The sequence below is a fragment of the Salvelinus alpinus genome, chromosome 20 (genome assembly GCF_045679555.1).
Source record: "Salvelinus alpinus chromosome 20, SLU_Salpinus.1, whole genome shotgun sequence".
Taxonomy (NCBI): Eukaryota; Metazoa; Chordata; class Actinopteri; order Salmoniformes; family Salmonidae; genus Salvelinus; species Salvelinus alpinus.
Window position 1 is genome coordinate 1,863,474 of NC_092105.1, and position 21,746 is coordinate 1,885,219.

The 21,746-nt window shown below is 48.0% G+C and overlaps 1 protein-coding gene across 3 annotated transcripts in view; it reads left to right on the plus strand.

Annotated features, from left to right (window-relative positions):
- Positions 1-21,746, plus strand: part of LOC139546198 (ras-associated and pleckstrin homology domains-containing protein 1-like) — a 173,973-nt gene that overhangs the window by 123,752 nt on the left and 28,475 nt on the right. For all 3 annotated transcript variants that reach the window (XM_071354299.1, XM_071354300.1, XM_071354301.1), the window contains 6 exons: positions 1,586-1,663; positions 3,977-4,136; positions 11,192-11,313; positions 14,605-14,670; positions 16,937-17,080; positions 18,919-19,029. In XM_071354299.1, the coding sequence (XP_071210400.1) occupies positions 1,586-1,663; positions 3,977-4,136; positions 11,192-11,313; positions 14,605-14,670; positions 16,937-17,080; positions 18,919-19,029 (681 nt within the window). The remainder of the gene's footprint in view (positions 1-1,585; positions 1,664-3,976; positions 4,137-11,191; positions 11,314-14,604; positions 14,671-16,936; positions 17,081-18,918; positions 19,030-21,746) is intronic.

A 21,746-nucleotide genomic window follows, 5' to 3' on the forward strand; every position in this document is an offset into this window, starting at 1 on the left:
CAGGGTTTGCAAACTATTACGGACTACAAAAGGAAACCCAGCCGCGAGCTGCCAAGTGACACGAGCCTACCAGACGGGCTAAATGCCTTCTATGCTCACTTCGAGGCAAGCAACACTGAATCATACATGAGTGCACCAGTTGTTCCGGACGACTGTGTGATCATGCTCTCCGTTGCCAATGTCAGCAAGACTTTTAAACAGGTCAACATTCACAATGCCGCGAGGCCAGACCGATTACCAGGGCGTGTACTCTGAACATGAGTGGACCAACTGGCAAGTTTCTTCACTGACAATTTCAACCTCTCCCTGACCGAGTCTGTAATACCTACATGATTCAAGCATACCACCATAGTCCCTGTGCCCTAGAACGCCAAGGTAACCTGTCGAAATGACTACTGCCCACGTAGCACTCACGTCGATAACCATGAAGTGCTTTGAAAGGCTGGTCATGGCTCACATCAACACCATCAACCCAGAAACCCTAGACACACTCTAATTTGCATACCGCCCCAACAGATCCACAGATGACGCAATCTCTATTGCACTCAACACTGGCCCTTCCCACCTTGTAAACATTTCTAAAAACATCATTCTACTTTGACATTATGGGGTATTGTGTATAGGCCAGTGACACAATTCTCAATTTAATCAATTTTAAATTCCGGCTGTAACACAAGAAGGGAGGGAGTGGGAGAGGGAGATCATTATCACAACAGAGAGAGAGAGAGAGAGAGAGAGGGAGGGATCACCGTCTGTGTGGTGTTGGCACAGCCAGCCTGTCCTCCCTCTCTACCTCCCTCGCTCTCTGCCAGAAATGTATCCTAGTGAAAAGGATTCTCTCCTTTCCTGTTGTCAGTTTCTCTTTCAGCACCACTGGAATACAGTTGTTTGTTTAGAACCAACCTGCTCAGAACAGAATCATTTCATATTGTCTAGTTTACTACTAGTCCCGTACGTATCTCTGTGATTGGAAGCTCCTCACCGGGCAAGGACGGTACGCACGGTACGGACGGTAATGAACTAACTGGATTGGTTTACTAACTAAAGGAAATACAACAACAAAAAAGTTATTTTACTATGAGATACTCTGACTGTTCCTGTTTTGAGGAAGTTCTTTGGAGCTGAGAGGAATAACTAACTGCTTTATATGGAAGAGAGAACAGCTTCTCTACTGCGGAGAATCGGTTCAAAATGTAGCTTAATCCGAATACTAATCTGGGAGAATATGAAACACCGGGGGATGATTTTAACAGTAGCCATCTCTGAAAGACAAGACACCGTTTTGGACAACAATGTAACAGATTTTATACCGAAGACGCACTTCAATTCTAAACTGGGGAATATATGTTCTGTTCCATAAAGGAACACAGAAACGTTGCCTGGTGTAGATAGAGATCGTCACAATGGCATCTTGTTGGAGGAGCCAGGTAAGTGAGAGAGCAGCGATGGCGTGAGGGAGGTGGAGGGTCTCACCTGAGGGGGAGATGGATAGTTGGGGGTGGGGCGGCTGTGTGGACTCTGTAATGGTGCGGTGTGTGTGTGAGGACATATCTGTAAAGTATTTGTGTTATGTGTGTGTGTGTAGGAGGAGCAGGTTGCCAAGAAGAAGGCAGAGAAGATCCGCGTGGCTTTGGAGAAGATCAAGGAGGCCCAGGTTAAAAAGGTGAATTTACCTGACTGACTCCTGCTGCTAGGTAGCTGCTATTCCTGGCTTCACTGGTCTACACGGAGGATTAGTGATGAAGACTTGATGTAACCAGGCTCTGACGCCCTACTCTGTTATATGGCTCAGGTCACTGCAGGCTGGACCCCAGGCTCTCTCCCTCACTCTCCCTCTCGCTCCCTCCCTCTCCCTCTCTCTCCCTCCCTCTCTCCCTCCCTCCCTTTCTCCCTCCCTTTCTCCCTCCCTCTCTCCCTCCCTCTCTCCCTCTCTCTCCCTCACTCTCTCTCCCTCACTCTCCCTCACTCTCCCTCTCTCTCCCTCTCTCTGTCTCTCTCTCCCTCTCTCTCTCCCTCTCGCTCTCTCTCCCTCTCTCTCTCCCTCTCGCTCTCTCTCCCTCCCTCGCTCCCTCCCTCGCTCCCTCCCTCCCTCCCTCCCTCGCTCCCTCCCTCTCTCCCTCCCTCCCTCCCTCGCTCCCTCCCTCGCTCCCTCCCTCTCTCCCTCCCTCCCTCTCGCTCCCTCTCTCCCTCTCGCTCCCTCTCTCCCTCTCGCTCCCTCTCTCCCTCCCTCCCTCTCGCTCTCTCTCCCTCCCTCTCGCTCTCTCTCCCTCCCTCTCACCCTCACTCTCTCTACCCCTCTTTCTACCCAACTCTCTATCCTCACACTCTCTCTCTCTCCTCACACTCTCTCTCTCTCTCTCTCTCTCCTCACACTCTCTCTCTCTCTCTCTCTCTCTCCTCACACTGTCTCTCTCTCTCTCTCTCTCTCTCTCTCCTCACACTCTCTCTCTCTCTCTCTCCTCACACTCTCTCTCTCTCTCTCTCCTCACACTCTCTCTCTCTCTCTCTCCTCACACTCTCTCTCTCTCTCTCTCTCCTCACACTCTCTCTCTCTCTCCTCACACTCTCTCTCTCTCTCTCCTCACACTCTCTCTCTCTCTCTCTCTCCTCACACTCTCTCTCTCTCTCCTCACACTCTCTCTCTCTCCTCACTCTCTCTCTCTCTCTCTCTCCTCACACTCTCTCTCTCTCTCCTCACACTCTCTCTCTCTCCTCACACTCACTCTCTCTCTCTCTCTCTCTCTCTCTCTCTCTCTCTCTCTCTCTCTCCTCACACACTCTCTCTCTCTCTCCTCACACACTCTCTCTCTCTCTCCTCACACACCCTCTCTCTCTCTCCTCACACACTCTCTCTCTCTCTCCTCACACACTCTCTCTCTCTCTCCTCACACTCTCTCTCTCTCCTCACACTCTCTCTCTCTCTCTCTATCCTCACACTCTCTCTCTCTCTCTCTCTCTCACTCTCTTGTTCTTTACTATGAGAAATTCTGACTGTTCCTGTTTTGGAGCTGAGAGGAATAACTAACTGCTTTATATGGCAGAGAGAACAGCTTCTCTACTGCGGAGAATTAGTTCAAAATGTAGCTTAATCCGAATACTAATCTGGGAGAATATGAAACACCGGGGACGTTGGGAGTTGCAACAACACTGTAACTACCAATTGGATACCACGAAATTGGGGAGGAAAAAAATGGGTGAAATCTGTGCCCCGTATGTGACCAGTTTGGGATCCGTATCGGGGCGGCAGGGTAGCCTAGTGGTTAGAGCGTTGGTTGCCGAAAGGTTGCAAATTCGAATCCCTGAGCTGACATGGTAATAATCTGTTGTTCTGCCCCTGAACAAGGCAGTTAACCCGCTGTTCCTAGTCCGTCATTGAAAATAAGAATTTGTTCTTAACTGACTTGCCTAGATAAATAAAGGTTAAACACATTTTTTTAAATGTGACCCGTATGTGACCCGTATGTGATGTAAAGTTAGCCTGCTGTCTTATCCTATGTGTGATCCGTATGTGATGTAAAGTTAGCCTGCTGTCTTATCCTGTGTGTGACCCGTATGTGACGTAAAGTTAGCCTGCTGTCTTATCCTGTGTGTGACCCGTATGTGACCCGTATGTGACGTAAAGTTAGCCTGCTGTCTTATCCTGTGTGTGACCTGTGTGTGACCCGTATGTGACGTAAAGTTAGCCTGCTGTCTTATCCTGTGTGTGACCTGTGTGTGACCCGTATGTGACGTAAAGTTAGCCTGCTGTCTTATCCTGTGTGTGACCCGTATGTGACGTAAAGTTAGCCTGCTGTCTTATCCTGTGTGTGACCCGTATGTGACGTAAAGTTAGCCTGCTGTCTTATCCTGTGTGTGACCCGTATGTGACGTAAAGTTAGCCTGCTGTCTTATCCTGTGTGTGGTCCCTTCTTTTATTGAACCATTCTACTGTAGTCTGATGTGAAGACGCCCTCTCTCTGTGTCCCCTGTCCTCTAGCTGGTGATCAGAGTCCACCTGTCAGATGAGAGCTCTAAAACCATGATGGTGGACGAGAGACAGACTGTCAGACAGGTTCTGGACAGCTTGTTGGACAAGTCCCACTGTGGCTACAGTCCTGACTGGTCCCTGGTCGAGACCATCAACGAACTGCAGATGGGTAAGGAGCAAACACACACAAATACTGTGGACACTTCTCCGACTGCAGATGGTAAAGACACTGCTCCGACTGCAGATGGATAAGACACTGTTCCAACTGCAGATGGATAATACAGTTCTCCAACTGCAGATGGATAAGACACTGCAGACACTGCTCCGACTGCAGATGGATAAGACACTGCAGACACTGCTCCGACTGCAGATGGATAAGATACTGCAGACACTGCTCCGACTGCAGATGGATAAGACACTTCTCCAACTGCAGATGGATAATACACTGCTCCGACTGCAGATGGATAAGACACTGCAGACACTGCTCCAACTGCAGATGGATATGACGCTTATCCAACTGCAGATGGATAATACAGTTCTCCAACTGCAGATGGATAAGTCACTGCAGACACTGCTCCAACTGCAGATGGATCAGACACTGCAGACACTGCTCCGACTGCAGATGGATAAGATGCTTCTCCAACTGCAGATGGATAATATGGTTCTCCAACTGCAGATGGATAAGACACTGCTCCAATTGCAGATGGATTAGACACTGCAGACACTGCTCCAACTGCAGATGGATAGGACACTTCTCCAACTGCAGATGGATAGGACACTTCTCCAACTGCAGATGGATAAGACACTTCTCCAACTGCAGATGAATAAGACACTTCTCCAACTGCAGATGGATAAAACAGTTCTCCGACTGCAGATGGATAAGACACTGCAGACACTGCTCCAACTGCAGATGGATTAGACACTGCAGACACTTCTCCAACTGCAGATGGATAAGACACTGCAGACACTTCTCCAACTGCAGATGGATAGGTGCCTCAAGTCTGGAGCGATGACACAGACATACAATTCTTTATATAATTTCCCAGTTGATTTTCTGAAATAACAAAGGGATTACTAGGCATGGTCATGTGGCTGTGGTCTGCTCTGAGCAGCAGATGAGGGGGATGGGCAACCACAACAGGGATAAAAAGATTGAACTCAATGGCTTAGAATATGAAAACGCCCCCAGAGGGGGGGGTATTAAACGCCATTGACATTCTGCAGCAGAGAGGGTTGGTGGCCATTGACATTCTGCAGCAGAGAGGGTTGGTGGCCATTGACATTCTGCAGCAGAGAGGGTTGGTGGCCATTGACATTCTGCAGCAGAGAGGGTTGGTGGCCATTGACATTCTGCAGCAGAGAGGGTTGGTGGCCATTGACATTCTGCAGCAGAGAGGGTTGGTGGCCATTGACATTCTGCAGCAGAGAGGGTTGGTGGCCATTGACATTCTGCAGCAGAGAGGGTTGGTGGCCATTGACATTCTGCAGCAGAGAGTGTTGGTGGCCATTGACATTCTGCAGCAGAGAGGGTTGGTGGCCATTGACATTCTGCAGCAGAGAGGGTTGGTGGCCATTGACATTCTGCAGCAGAGAGGGTTGGTGGCCATTGACATTCTGCAGCAGAGAGGATTGGTGGCCATTGACATTCTGCAGCAGAGAGGGTTGGTGGCCATTGACATTCTGCAGCAGAGAGGGTTGGTGGCCATTGACATTCTGCAGCAGAGAGGATTGGTGGACATTGACATTCTGCAGCAGAGAGGGTTGGTGGCCATTGACATTCTGCAGCAGAGAGGGTTGGTGGCCATTGACATTCTGCAGCAGAGAGGGTTGGTGGCCATTGACATTCTGCAGCAGAGAGGGTTGGTGGCCATTGACATTCTGTAGGTCCACAGCTCTGCCTCAGTCTATGTAGGTCCACAGCTCTGCCTCGGTCTATGTAGGTCCACAGCTCTGCCTCAGTCTATGTAGGTCCACAGCTCTGCCTCAGTCTATGTAGGTCCACAGCTCTGCCTCCGTCTATGTAGGTCCACAGCTCTGCCTCCGTCTATGTAGGTCCACAGCTCTGCCTCAGTCGATGTAGGTCCACAGCTCTGCCTCCGTCTATGTAGGTCCACAGCTCTGCCTCCGTCTATGTAGGTCCACAGCTCTGACTCCGTCTATGTAGGTCCACAGCTCTGCCTCGGTCTATGTAGGTCCACAGCTCTGACTCCGTCTATGTAGGTCCACAGCTCTGACTCCGTCTATGTAGGTCCACAGCTCTGCCTCCGTCTATGTAGGTCCACAGCTCTGCCTCCGTCTATGTAGGTCCACAGCTCTGACTCCGTCTATGTAGGTCCACAGCTCTGCCTCGGTCTATGTAGGTCCACAGCTCTGACTCCGTCTATGTAGGTCCACAGCTCTGACTCCGTCTATGTAGGTCCACAGCTCTGCCTCGGTCTATGTAGGTCCACAGCTCTGCCTCCATCTATGTAGGTCCACAGCTCTGCCTCAGTCTATGTAGGTCCACAGCTCTGCCTCCGTCTATGTAGGTCCACAGCTCTGCCTCCGTCTATGTAGGTCCACAGCTCTGCCTCCGTCTATGTAGGTCCACAGCTCTGACTCCGTCTATGTAGGTCCACAGCTCTGCCTCAGTCTCTGTAGGTCCACAGCTCTGCCTCGGTCTCTGTAGGTCCACAGCTCTGACTCCGTCTATGTAGGTCCACAGCTCTGACTCCGTCTATGTAGGTCCACAGCTCTGCCTCCGTCTATGTAGGTCCACAGCTCTGCCTCGGTTTATGTAGGTCCACAGCTCTGACTCCGTCTATGTAGGTCCACAGCTCTGCCTCAGTCTATGTAGGTCCACAGCTCTGACTCCGTCTATGTAGGTCCACAGCTCTGCCTCGGTCTATGTAGGTCCACAGCTCTGCCTCGGTCTCTGTAGGTCCACAGCTCTGACTCCGTCTATGTAGGTCCACAGCTCTGACTCCGTCTATGTAGGTCCACAGCTCTGCCTCCGTCTATGTAGGTCCACAGCTCTGCCTCGGTTTATGTAGGTCCACAGCTCTGACTCCGTCTATGTAGGTCCACAGCTCTGCCTCCGTCTATGTAGGTCCACAGCTCTGACTCCGTCTATGTAGGTCCACAGCTCTGCCTCGGTCTATGTAGGTCCACAGCTCTGACTCCGTCTATGTAGGTCCACAGCTCTGACTCCGTCTATGTAGGTCCACAGCTCTGACTCAGTCTATGTAGGTCCACAGCTCTGCCTCGGTCTATGTAGGTCCACAGCTCTGCCTCCATCTATGTAGGTCCACAGCTCTGCCTCAGTCTATGTAGGTCCACAGCTCTGCCTCCGTCTATGTAGGTCCACAGCTCTGCCTCCGTCTATGTAGGTCCACAGCTCTGCCTCAGTCTATGTAGGTCCACAGCTCTGCCTCGGTCTCTGTAGGTCCACAGCTCTGACTCCGTCTATGTAGGTCCACAGCTCTGACTCCGTCTATGTAGGTCCACAGCTCTGCCTCCGTCTATGTAGGTCCACAGCTCTGCCTCGGTTTATGTAGGTCCACAGCTCTGACTCCGTCTATGTAGGTCCACAGCTCTGCCTCAGTCTATGTAGGTCCACAGCTCTGACTCCGTCTATGTAGGTCCACAGCTCTGCCTCGGTCTATGTAGGTCCACAGCTCTGCCTCGGTCTCTGTAGGTCCACAGCTCTGACTCCGTCTATGTAGGTCCACAGCTCTGACTCCGTCTATGTAGGTCCACAGCTCTGCCTCCGTCTATGTAGGTCCACAGCTCTGCCTCGGTTTATGTAGGTCCACAGCTCTGACTCCGTCTATGTAGGTCCACAGCTCTGACTCAGTCTATGTAGGTCCACAGCTCTGACTCCGTCTATGTAGGTCCACAGCTCTGCCTCGGTCTATGTAGGTCCACAGCTCTGACTCCGTCTATGTAGGTCCACAGCTCTGCCTCGGTCTATGTAGGTCCACAGCTCTGCCTCGGTCTATGTAGGTCCACAGCTCTGCCTCGGTCTCTGTAGGTCCAGAGTGATGGTGCGTGTGACCTAACCTATATCTCCTGGATATTCTCTTACTGGCCAGGCCGGCCTCTCAATTCAATTTCAGTTTAAGGGCTTTATTGGCAGGGGAAACATATGTTAACATTGACCAAGTAAGTGAAGTAGATAATAAACAAAAGTGAAATAAACAATAAAAATGAACAGTAAACATTACACTCACAGAAGTTCCAAAAGAATAAAGACATTTCAAATGTCATAGTATGTCTATATACAGTGTTGTAACGATGTACAAATAGTTAAAGTAGAAAAGGGAAAATAAATAATCATAAATATGGGTTGTATTTAGCTAGCCACAGCAGTCAACTAGCTAGCTAGGTAGCTGTTTAGCTAGCCACAGTAGTCAACTCGCTAGCTAGGTAGCTGTTTAGCTAGCCACAGCAGTCAACTAGCTAGCTAGGTAGCTGTTTAGCTAGCCACAGCAGTCAACTAGCTAGCTAGGTAGCTGTTTAGCTAGCCACAGCAGTCAACTAGCTAGCTAGGAAGCTGTTTAGCTAGCCATGGCAGTCAACTAGCTAGCTAGGTAGCTGTTTAGCTAGCCACAGCAGTCAACTAGCTAGCTAGGTAGCTGTTTAGCTAGCCACAGCAGTCAACTAGCTAGCTAGGTAGCTGTTTAGCTAGCCACAGCAGTCAACTAGCTAGCTAGGTAGCTGTTTAGCTAGCCAAAGCAGTCAACTAGCTAGCTAGGTAGCTATTTAGCTAGCCACAGCAGTCAACTAGCTAGCTAGGTAGCTGTTTAGCTAGCCAAAGCAGTCAACTAGCTAGCTAGGTAGCTATTTAGCTAGCCACAGCAGTCAACTAGCTAGCTAGGTAGCTGTTTAGCTAGCCACAGCAGTCAACTAGCTAGCTAGGTAGCTGTTTAGCTAGCCACAGCAGTCAACTAGCTAGCTAGGTAGCTGTTTAGCTAGCCACAGCAGTCAACTAGCTAGCTAGGTAGCTATTTAGCTAGCCACAGCAGTCAACTAGCTAGCTAGGTAGCTGTTTAGCTAGCCACAGCAGTCAACTAGCTAGCTAGGTAGCTGTTTAGCTAGCCACAGCAGTCAACTAGCTAGCTAGGTAGCTGTTTAGCTAGCCACAGTAGTCAACTAGCTAGCTAGGTAGCTGTTTAGCTAGCCACAGCAGTCAACTAGCTAGCTAGGTAGCTGTTTAGCTAATCACAGTAGTCAACTAGCTAGCTAGGTAGCTGTTTAGCTAGCCACAGCAGTCAACTAGCTAGCTAGGTAGCTGTTTAGCTAGCCACAGCAGTCAACTAGCTAGCTAGGTAGCTGTTTAGCTAGCCAAAGCAGTCAACTAGCTAGCTAGGTAGCTGTTTAGCTAGCCACAGTAGTCAACTAGCTAGCTAGGTAGCTGTTTAGCTAGCCACAGCAGTCAACTCGCTAGCTAGATAGCTGTTTAGCGTTCTAGCACGTTCACTCATTTGTTTGTATACAATTAACAAGCTAGTTAGCTAACTGAGTAGTTAGCAACAATGTACCGGTATATAAAATAACAGTTTAAAAAACACTTTAGGGCAAATAAATCAGATTTGACCGTTCAGACAAGTCGCATGGTCAGGAATCAGATTTGTATCCGACATTAAAACACCTACGAAGGTGGTTTGAAATGTGGCTTGAAATACCAGATTCCATGTGTTTTTTGGGCTGTTCAGACTGCAGGGGGGGAAAAACAATTTCAATCGGATATGCAAAGAAATTGGATTTGAGTCACTTCAAACTGTCAATGTGAACAAGGCTTAACTAGCTAGCATGTGATCCTTTAATCTAATCTATAAAGACAGCTAGCAAGGTAGCCAGAAATACCAACTACGTTTTCACAATATAAAAACACACCATTTTGCCAGGTGCTGTCTAAATCCGATATTTTAGACCGCCAACACTCAAGTCTCCATGGCTTAATGTTAATGACAATGGCTTCCACCCCTACCACGGTTCAAATCCTACCTCTGGAAAAATCATGTATCCTACATTTGTACTGTCTCTTTTTTTTTATTGAACAATTTAAGAATATATATTACTATGGCTGTTGGGTTAAGGTTTATTTGGTTATTTGACTGTTGGGTTAAGGTTTATATAGTTATATGACTGTTGGTTTAAGGTTTATTTAGTTATAGTATATTAGACTACTCTTACTCCACCGATGCCACAGGCTCTGATTCTTACAACCCTCTGCTCTTCCACTGTTGAAGCAAGGAACTCCAACTTCATGACAGGCCTAATGTTCAGAATACTCTAACCAACTTCATGACAGGCCTAATGTTCAGAATACTCTAACCAACTTCATGACAGGCCTAATGTTCAGAATACTCTAACCAACTTCATGATAGGCATAATGTTCAGAATACTCTAACCAACTTCATGACAGGACTTAATGTCAGACTACTCTAACCAACTTCATGACAGGCCTAATGTTCAGAATACTCTAACCAACTTCATGACAGGCCTAATGTTCAGAATACTCTAACCAACTTCATGACAGGCATAATGTTCAGAATACTCTAACCAACTTCATGACAGGCCTAATGTTCAGAATACTCTAACCAACTTCATGACAGGCCTAATGTTCAGAATACTCTAACCAACTTCATGACAGGACTAATGTTCAGAATACTCTAACCAACTTCATGATAGGCCTAATGTTCAGACTACTCTAACCAACTTCATGACAGGACTAATGTTCAGAATACTCTAACCAACTTCATGACAGGCCTAATGTTCAGAATACTCTAACCAACTTCATGATAGGCCTAATGTTCAGACTACTCTAACCAACTTCATGACAGGACTAATGTTCAGAATACTCTAACCAACTTCATGACAGGACTAATGTTCAGAATACTCTAACCAACTTCATGACAGGCCTAATGTTCAGAATACTCTAACCAACTTCATGATAGGCCTAATGTTCAGACTACTCTAACCAACTTCATGACAGGACTAATGTTCAGAATACTCTAACCAACTTCATGACAGGACTAATGTTCAGAATACTCTAACCAACTTCATGACAGGTCAGGGTTACATAGCTACAAGCAGAACAGCAGAAACTGGAGCAGCAGCACGACCAGGTGGACTGCGGACAGCCTGGAGTCATCAGGCCAGGAGGTCCTGAGGCATGGTCCTAGAGCTCAGGTCCCCCAGTGGTGATAAGTCTATCTCTCTGTCTCCCTTCCCTCCCAGAGCGTATCTTTGAGGACCATGAGAACCTGGTGGACAGCCTTCTGAACTGGACCAGAGACAGTCAGAACAGACTGATGTTCATAGAACGCGTGGAGAAGTACGCCCTCTTCAAGAACCCGCAGGTGAGACAGACAACCACTGCACCATTGTTATAGAGGACTACAGGTCTAGTAACATGGGTAGTTACAGTCCATTGTTATAGAGGACTACAGGTCTAGTAACATGGGTAGTTACAGTCCATTGTTATAGAGGACTACAGGTCTAGTTGTAACATGGGTAGTTACAGGCCATTGTTATAGAGGACTACAGGTCTAGCTGTAACATGGGTAGTTACAGTCCATTGTTATAGAGGACTACAGGTCTAGTTGTAACATGGGTAGTTACAGTCCATTGTTATAGAGGACTACAGGTCTAGCTGTAACATGGGTAGTTACAGTCCATTGTTATAGAGGACTACAGGTCTAGTTGTAACATGGGTAGTTACAGTCCATTGTTATAGAGGACTACAGGTCTAGTAACATGGGTAGTTACAGTCCATTGTTATAGAGGACTACAGGTCTAGCTGTAACATGGGTAGTTACAGTCCATTGTTATAGAGGACTACAGGTCTAGTAACATGGGTAGTTACAGTCCATTGTTATAGAGGACTACAGGTCTAGCTGTAACATGGGTAGTTACAGTCCATTGTTATAGAGGACTACAGGTCTAGTAACATGGGTAGTTACAGTCCATTGTTATAGAGGACTACAGGTCTAGTAACATGGGTAGTTACAGTCCATTGTTATAGAGGACTACAGGTCTAGCTGTAACATGGGTAGTTACAGTCCATTGTTATAGAGGACTACAGGTCTAGTAACATGGGTAGTTACAGTCCATTGTTATAGAGGACTACAGGTCTAGTAACATGGGTAGTTACAGTCCATTGTTATAGAGGACTACAGGTCTAGCTGTAACATGGGTAGTTACAGTCCATTGTTATAGAGGACTACAGGTCTAGCTGTAACATGGGTAGTTACAGTCCATTGTTATAGAGGACTACAGGTCTAGTTGTAACATGGGTAGTTACAGTCCATTGTTATAGAGGACTACAGGTCTAGCTGTAACATGGGTAGTTACAGTCCATTGTTATAGAGGACTACAGGTCTAGCTGTAACATGGGTAGTTACAGTCCATTGTTATAGAGGACTACAGGTCTAGTTGTAACATGGGTAGTTACAGTCCATTGTTATAGAGGACTACAGGTCTAGCTGTAACATGGGTAGTTACAGTCCATTGTTATAGAGGACTACAGGTCTAGCTGTAACATGGGTAGTTACAGTCCATTGTTATAGAGGACTACAGGTCTAGTTGTAACATGGGTAGTTACAGTCCATTGTTATAGAGGACTACAGGTCTAGTAACATGGGTAGTTACAGTCCATTGTTATAGAGGACTACAGGTCTAGCTGTAACATGGGTAGTTACAGTCCATTGTTATAGAGGACTACAGGTCTAGCTGTAACATGGGTAGTTACAGTCCATTGTTATAGAGGACTACAGGTCTAGCTGTAACATGGGTAGTTACAGTCCATTGTTATAGAGGACTACAGGTCTAATTGTAACATGGGTAGTTACAGTCCATTGTTATAGAGGACTACAGGTCTAGTTGTAACATGGGTAGTTACAGTCCATTGTTATAGAGGACTACAGGTCTAGCTGTAACATGGGTAGTTACAGTCCATTGTTATAGAGGACTACAGGTCTAGTTGTAACATGGGTAGTTACAGTCCATTGTTATAGAGGACTACAGGTCTAGCTGTAACATGGGTAGTTACAGTCCATTGTTATAGAGGACTACAGGTCTAGTTGTAACATGGGTAGTTACAGTCCATTGTTATAGAGGACTACAGGTCTAGCTGTAACATGGGTAGTTACAGTCCATTGTTATAGAGGACTACAGGTCTAGTTGTAACATGGGTAGTTACAGTCCATTGTTATAGAGGACTACAGGTCTAGCTGTAACATGGGTAGTTACAGTCCATTGTTATAGAGGACTACAGGTCTAGCTGTAACATGGGTAGTTACAGTCCATTGTTATAGAGGACTACAGGTCTAGTTGTAACATGGGTAGTTACAGTCCATTGTTATAGAGGACTACAGGTCTAGTTGTAACATGGGTAGTTACAGTCCATTGTTATAGAGGACTACAGGTCTAGTTGTAACATGGGTAGTTACAGTCCATTGTTATAGAGGACTACAGGTCTAGCTGTAACATGGGTAGTTACAGTCCATTGTTATAGAGGACTACAGGTCTAGCTGTAACATGGGTAGTTACAGTCCATTGTTATAGAGGACTACAGGTCTAGTTGTAACATGGGTAGTTACAGTCCTGTATGCTGATTAGCTGAAACTGCATTCCAACCAAGGGAATAATAATTACTTCCTGATATAGTACAGATAAACCTTCTCACTTTAGTTGCAATCAACCGATGCAGATTATACCATTGGATGCAGATTATACAATTGGATGCAGATTATACAATTGGATGCAGATTATACAATTGGATGCAGATTATACAATTGAATGCAGATTATACAATTGAATGCAGATTATACAATTGAATGCAGATTATACAATTGAATGCAGATTATACAATTGAATGCAGATTATACAATTGAATGGAGATTATACAATTGAATGGAGATTATACAATTGAATGGAGATTATACAATTGAATGGAGATTATACAATTGAATGGAGATTATACCAATGAATGGAGATTATACCAATGAATGCAGATTATACAATTGAATGCAGATTATACAATTGAATGGAGATTATACAATTGAATGGAGATTATACAATTGAATGGAGATCATACCAATGAATGGAGATTATACAATTGAATGGAGATTATACAATTGAATGGAGATTATACAATTGAATGGAGATTATACCAATGAATGCAGATTATACAACCGATGCAGAAATGCACTGACTGAGGCTGAGCTGCCTTAAATAAAACATTGGTTGGTTTCACCAAAATGGATACCCGTGGTAGTATCAGCTGTCTGTATGTTTACCCCCCCCTCCGCCCCACCCCCCATCGTGTCCTTCACATCTAGGTCAGTATGTTGTAGATGATTATACTCTGAATAATAGATGAGGAATGAGACTGGGAACTGGTGAGCGTCGCTGTCTCCTTGGTGAACAGTCGCTTTTAGTTCTCTGCTAAAATGTTAAAGGGACAGTTCAGCTAAATTCCATATTTAGATATTTGTTTCTTTACTGTGAAAGCAGTAAATGGACAAAGACAGACTGCAATACACATTTTTTGGTTTTGTTCAACTTTACGGTCATACCCTGATTGACCTTTCCCTCTCTCCTTTACGATCATACTCTGATTGACCTTTCCCTCACCTGGAAATTCACAGAACTATTTGTTGGGGCGGAAGGAGACGTGTGAAATGGCAGACCGGAACAAGGAGGCACTACTGGAGGTATGATATGCAGCCTCATCACTTCTTCATAACTTCTCACCAGAACACCCAACGAGATGATGCACACAAGTTAACTTATGCAGGTCATTTCAGACTGTTATGTTGCAACTGTTACCTTGTGTTAGTATCTACTGTGGTGATGCTGAGGTGTGTGTGTTAGTATCTACTGTGGTGATGCTGATGTGTGTGTTAGTATCTACTGTGGTGATGCTGAGGGGTGTGTTAGTATCTACTATGGTGATGCTGAGGGGTGTGTTAGTATCTACTGTGGTGATGCTGAGGTGTGTGTTAATATCTACTGTGGTGATGCTGATGTGTGTGTTAGTATCTACTGTGGTGATGCTGAGGGGTGTGTTAGTATCTACTGTGGTGGGTGATGCTGAGGGGTGTGTTAGTATCTACTGTGGTGATGCTGAGGGGTGTGTTGGTATCTACTGTGGTGATGCTGAGGGGTGTGTTAGTATCTACTGTGGTGATGCTGAAGTGTGTGTTAGTATCTACTGTGGTGATGCTGAGGGGTGTGTTAGTATCTACTGTGGTGATGAGGGGTGTGTTAGTATCTACTGTGGTGATGCTGAGGTGTGTGTTAGTATCTACTGTGGTGATGAGGGGTGTGTTAGTATCTACTATGGTGATGCTGAGGGTTGTGTTAGTATCTACTGTGGTGATGCTGAGGGGTGTGTTAGTGTCTACTGTGGTGATGCTGAGGTGTGTGTTAGTATCTACTGTGGTGATGCTGAGGGGTGTGTTAGTATCTACTGTGGTGATGCTGAGGTGTGTGTTGTGTGTTAGTATCTACTATGGTGATGCTGAAGTGTGTGTTAGTATCTACTGTGGTGATGCTGAGGGGTGTGTTAGTATCTACTGTGGTGATGAGGGGTGTGTTAGTATCTACTATGGTGATGCTGAGGGTTGTGTTAGTATCTACTGTGGTGATGCTGAGGGGTGTGTTAGTGTCTACTGTGGTGATGCTGAGGGGTGTGTTAGTATCTACTGTGGTGATGCTGAGGGGTGTGTTAGTATCTACTGTGGTGATGCTGAGGGTTGTGTTAGTATCTACTGTGGTGATGCTGAGGTGTTTGTTAGTATCTACTGTGGTGATGCTGAGGTGTGTTAGTATCTACTGTGGTGATGCTGAGGGGTGTGTTAGTATCTACTGTGGTGATGCTGAGGTGTGTGTTGTGTGTTAGTATCTACTATGGTGGTGCTGAGGTGTGTGTTAGTATCTACTGTGGTGATTCTGAGGTGTGTGTTAGTATCTACTGTGGTGATGCTGAGGTGTGTGTTAGTATCTACTGTGGTGATGCTGAGGTGTGTGTTAGTATCTACTGTGGTGATGCTGAGGGGTGTGTTGGTATCTACTGTGGTGATGATGAGGTGTGTGTTAGTATCTACTGTGGCGATGCTGAGGTGTGTGTTAGTATCTACTGTGGTGATGCTGAGGGGTGTGTTGGTATCTACTGTGGTGATGCTGAGGTGTGTGTTAGTATCTACTGTGGTCATGCTGAGGTGTGTGTTAGTATCTACTGTGGTGATGCTGAGGGGTGTGTTGGTATCTACTGTGGTGATGCTGAGGTGTGTGTTGGTATCTACTATGGTGATGCTGAGGTGTGTGTTAGTATCTACTGTGGTGATGCTGAGGTGTGTGTTAGTATCTACTGTGGTGATGCTGAGGTGTGTGTTAGTATCTACTGTGGTGATGCTGAGGTGTGTGTTAGTATCTACTGTGGTGATGCTGAGGGGTGTGTTGGTATCTACTGTGGTGATGATGAGGTGTGTGTTAGTATCTACTGTGGCGATGCTGAGGTGTGTGTTAGTATCTACTGTGGTGATGCTGAGGGGTGTGTTGGTATCTACTGTGGTGATGCTGAGGTGTGTGTTAGTATCTACTGTGGTCATGCTGAGGTGTGTGTTAGTATCTACTGTGGTGATGCTGAGGGGTGTGTTGGTATCTACTGTGGTGATGCTGAGGTGTGTGTTGGTATCTACTATGGTGTGTGTTAGTATCTACTGTGGTGATACTGTGGTGATGCTGAGGTGGGTGTTAGTATCTACTGTGGTGATGCTGAGGGGTGTGTTAGTATCTACTGTGGTGATACTGTGGTGATGCTGAGGTGTGTGTTGGTATCTACTGTGGTGATGCTGAGGGGTGTGTTAGTAACTACTGCGGTGATGCTGAGGTGTGTGTTAGTGTCTACTGTGGTGATGCTGAGGTGTGTGTTAGTATCTACTGTGGTGATGCTGAGGGGTGTGTTCTCCTCTGCAGGAGTGTTTTTGTGGCAGCTCCGTCTCTGTACCTGAGATGGAGGGAGTACTCTGGCTGAAGGAGGATGGGAAGAAGAGCTGGAAGAAGAGATACTTCCTGCTCAGAGCCTCTGGGATCTACTATGTACCTAAAGGAAAAGCCAAGGTACGTCTGGGATCTACTACGTAACCTAAAGGAAAAGCCAAAGTACGTCTGGGATCTACTATGTACCTAAAGGAAAAGCCAAGGTACTTCCCTGTAACACACTGACTAACCTGTACTCAGCCAAGGTACGTCCCTGTAACACACTGACTAACCTGTACTCAGCCAAGGTACGTCCCTGGATCACACTGACTAACCTGTACTCAGCCAAGGTACGTCTATGGAACACACTGACTAACCTGTACTCAGCCAAGGTACGTCCCTGTAACACACTGACTAACCTGTACTCAGCCAAGGTACGTCCCTGTAACACACTGACTAACCTGTACTCAGCCAAGGTACGTCCCTGGATCACACTGACTAACCTGTACTCAGCCAAGGTACGTCTATGGAACACACTGACTAACCTGTACTCAGCCAAGGTACGTCCCTGGAACACACTGACTAACCTGTACTCAGCCAAGGTACGTCCCTGTAACACACTGACTAACCTGTACTCAGCCAAGGTACGTCCCTGTAACACACTGACTAACCTGTACTCAGCCAAGGTATGTCCCTGTAACACACTGACTAACCTGTACTCAGCCAAGGTACGTCCCTGTAACACACTGACTAACCTGTACTCAGCCAAGGTACGTCTATGGAACACACTGACTAACCTGTACTCAGCCAAGGTATGTCCCTGTAACACACTGACTAACCTGTACTCAGCCAAGGTACGTCTGTAACACACTGACTAACCTGTACTCAGCCAAGGTATGTCTGGAACACACTGACTAACCTGTACGCAGCCAAGGTACGTCCCTGGATCACACTGACTAACCTGTACTCAGCCAAGGTATGTCCCTGGATCACACTGACTAACCTGTACTCAGCCAAGGTATGTCCCTGTAACACACTGACTAACCTGTACTCAGCCAAGGTACGTCCCTGTAACACACTGACTAACCTGTACTCAGCCAAGGTATGTCCCTGGATCACACTGACTAACCTGTACTCAGCCAAGGTACGTCCCTGGATCACACTGACTAACCTGTACTCAGCCAAGGTACGTCCCTGAGTACAATAGAGCCCTGAGTACCAGGCCATTAAGACCTGATGGAGGGACAATAGAGACCCGAGTACCAGGTCATTAGGACCTGATGGAGGGACAATCGAGCCCTGAGTACCAGGCCATTAGGACCTGATGGAGGGACACTAGAGCCCTGAGTACTAGGTCATTAGGACCTGGTGGAGGGACAATAGAGCCCTGAGTACCAGGTCATTAGGACCTGATGGAGGGACAATAGAGCCCTGAGTACCAGGCTATTAGGACCTGATGGAGGGACGATAGAGCCCTGAGTACCAGGTCATTAGGACCTGATGGAGGAACAATAGAGCCCTGAGTACCAGGCCATTAGGACCTGATGGAGGGACGATAGAGCCCTGAGTACCAGGCCCTTAGGACCTGATGGAGGGACGATAGAGCCCTGAGTACCAGGTCATTAGGACCTGATGGAGAGACGATAGAGCCCTGAGTACCAGGTCATTAGGACCTGATGGAGGGACGATAGAGCCCTGAGTACCAGGTCATTAGGACCTGATGGAGGGACAATAGAGCCCTGAGTACCAGGCCATTAGGACCTGATGGAGGGACAATAGAGCACTGAGTACCAGGCCATTAGGAGATTACTGTGACTCAAGGTCACGTGGAATTTTACTGCGGTCATGACTGCCAGTGTGGTCACCACAACAAGTGCCACTCAATGGATGGTGCAGTGAAGTGAAACACATGACAGTCAACTCTAAATCCTTTTATTTCTTCCCTCTTCTACTCCTCCTTCCTTCTCTCTGGCTGGCAGGCTTCCAGAGATCTGGTGTGTTTCCTGCAGCTGGATCATGTTAATGTGTACTACGGACAGGACTACCGCAGCAAGTACAAGGCCCCCACAGACTACTGCCTGGCCCTCAAGGTGAGAACAACATCCCAGCTTGTACCGCATTAACTACCACCTACCACCCTAACCCCACAGAGTGCTGACCCTAACCCCACAGAGTGCTGGCCCTAACCCCACAGAGTGCTGGCCCTAACCCCACAGAGTGCTGGCCCTAACCCCACAGAGTAATGCCTGGCCCTAACCCCACAGAGTGCTGGCCCTAACCCCACAGAGTAATGCCTGGCCCTAACCCCACAGAGTAATGCCTGGCCCTAACCCCACAGAGTAATGCCTGGCCCTAACCCCACAGAGTAATGCCTGGCCCTAACCCCACAGAGTAATGCCTGGCCCTAACCCCACAGAGTAATGCCTGGCCCTAACCCCACAGAGTAATGCCTGGCCCTAACCCCACAGAGTAATGCCTGGCCCTAACCCCACAGAGTAATGCCTGGCCCTAACCCCACAGAGTAATGCCTGGCCCTAACCCCACAGAGTAATGCCTGGCCCTAACCCCACAGAGTAATGCCTGGCCCTAACCCCACAGAGTAATGCCTGGCCCTAACCCCACAGAGTAATGCCTGGCCCTAACCCCACAGAGTAATGCCTGGCCCTAACCCCACAGAGTAATGCCTGGCCCTAACCCCACAGAGTAATGCCTGGCCCTAACCCCACAGAGTAATGCCTGGCCCTAACCCCACAGAGTAATGCCTGGCCCTAACCCCACAGAGTAATGCCTGGCCCTAACCCCACAGAGTAATGCCTGGCCCTAACCCCACAGAGTAATGCCTGGCCCTAACCCCACAGAGTAATGCCTGGCCCTAACCCCACAGAGTAATGCCTGGCCCTAACCCCACAGAGTAATGCCTGGCCCTAACCCCACAGAGTAATGCCTGGCCCTAACCCCACAGAGTAATGCCTGGCCCTAACCCCACAGAGTAATGCCTGGCCCTAACCCCACAGAGTAATGCCTGGCCCTAACCCCACAGAGTAATGCCTGGCCCTAACCCCACAGAGTAATGCCTGGCCCTAACCCCACAGAGTAATGCCTGGCCCTAACCCCACAGAGTAATGCCTGGCCCTAACCCCACAGAGTAATGCCTGGCCCTAACCCCACAGAGTAATGCCTGGCCCTAACCCCACAGAGTAATGCCTGGCCCTAACCCCACAGAGTAATGCCTGGCCCTAACCCCACAGAGTAATGCCTGGCCCTAACCCCACAGAGTAATGCCTGGCCCTAACCCCACAGAGTAATGCCTGGCCCTAACCCCACAGAGTAATGCCTGGCCCTAACCCCACAGAGTAATGCCTGGCCCTAACCCCACAGAGTAATGCCTGGCCCTAACCCCACAGAGTAATGCCTGGCCCTAACCCCACAGAGTAATGCCTGGCCCTAACCCCACAGAGTAATGCCTGGCCCTAACCCCACAGAGTAATGCCTGGCCCTAACCCCACAGAGTAATGCCTGGCCCTAACCCCACAGAGTAATGCCTGGCCCTAACCCCACAGAGTAATGCCTGGCCCTAACCCCACAGAGTAATGCCTGGCCCTAACCCCACAGAGTAATGCCTGGCCCTAACCCCACAGAGTAATGCCTGGCCCTAACATCACAGAGTAATGCCTGGCCCTAACCCCACAGAGTAATGCCTGGCCCTCAAGGTCAGAGCAAAGACCCCCCCACCATTAGCATCTGACCTCCGTTGCCATTAGTAACACCTGAACACTACAGGATCCCACATGTCACCATATTCCCAATATCATCTAAGAAGATGGCGCCGAAGAACATAGCTGACGTTTTACATTCTACCAACGAATTGTGCTATTTTGTTAGTTTTTGTGCGTTTTGTGTAACTTATTTTTTAAACTTATTTTGTACATAATGTTGCTGCTACCGTCTCTTATGACCGAAAATAACTTATGTATATCAGAACAGCGATTACTCACCGCGGATTGGAAGAAACTTTATCCTTTAACGATTCCGACAAGAAGGATATCCTGCTTTCACTGGAACAGGCCCAGATCCCCGCAGAGCGCCGCCCCTAACCCCGCAGAGGGCCGCCCCTAACCCCGCAGAGGGCCGCCCCTAACCCCGCAGAGGGCCGCCCCTAACCCCGCAGAGGGCCGCCCCTAACCCCGCAGAGGGCCGCCCCTAACCCCGCAGAGGGCCGCCCCTAACCCCGCAGAGGGCCGCCCCTAACCCCGCAGAGGGCCGCCCCTAACCCCGCAGAGGGCCGCCCCTAACCCCGCAGAGGGCCGCCCCTAACCCCGCAGAGGGCCGCCCCTAACCCCGCAGAGGGCCGCCCCTAACCCCGCCCCTAACCCCGCAGAGGGCCGCCCCTAACCCCGCAGAGGGCCGCCCCTAACCCCGCAGCTAGTTAGTAGCACCTGTAAACTGACTGTAGCTAGTTAGTAGCACCTGTAAACTGACTGTAGCTAGTTAGTAGCACCTGTAAACTGACTGTAGCTAGTTAGTAGCACCTGTAAACTGACTGTAGCTAGTTAGTAGCACCTGTAAACTGACTGTAGCTAGTTAGTAGCACCTGTAAACTCACAGTAGCTCCAGCTGGAATCATGCCTACTGCCCAAGGCATTGCTGGTGCTTTGAATATACTATATTATAAATGGCTTCATGTTATGTTAGCCAGGTTTGGTTTTTGTTATTGAAGAGAATAGTGGGGACACTGCTCGCTCCCAAATACCTTCTCAGATACTTCACTTCCTGAAAGGGAGGAAAATAGATTTTTATTAGTTTCCTT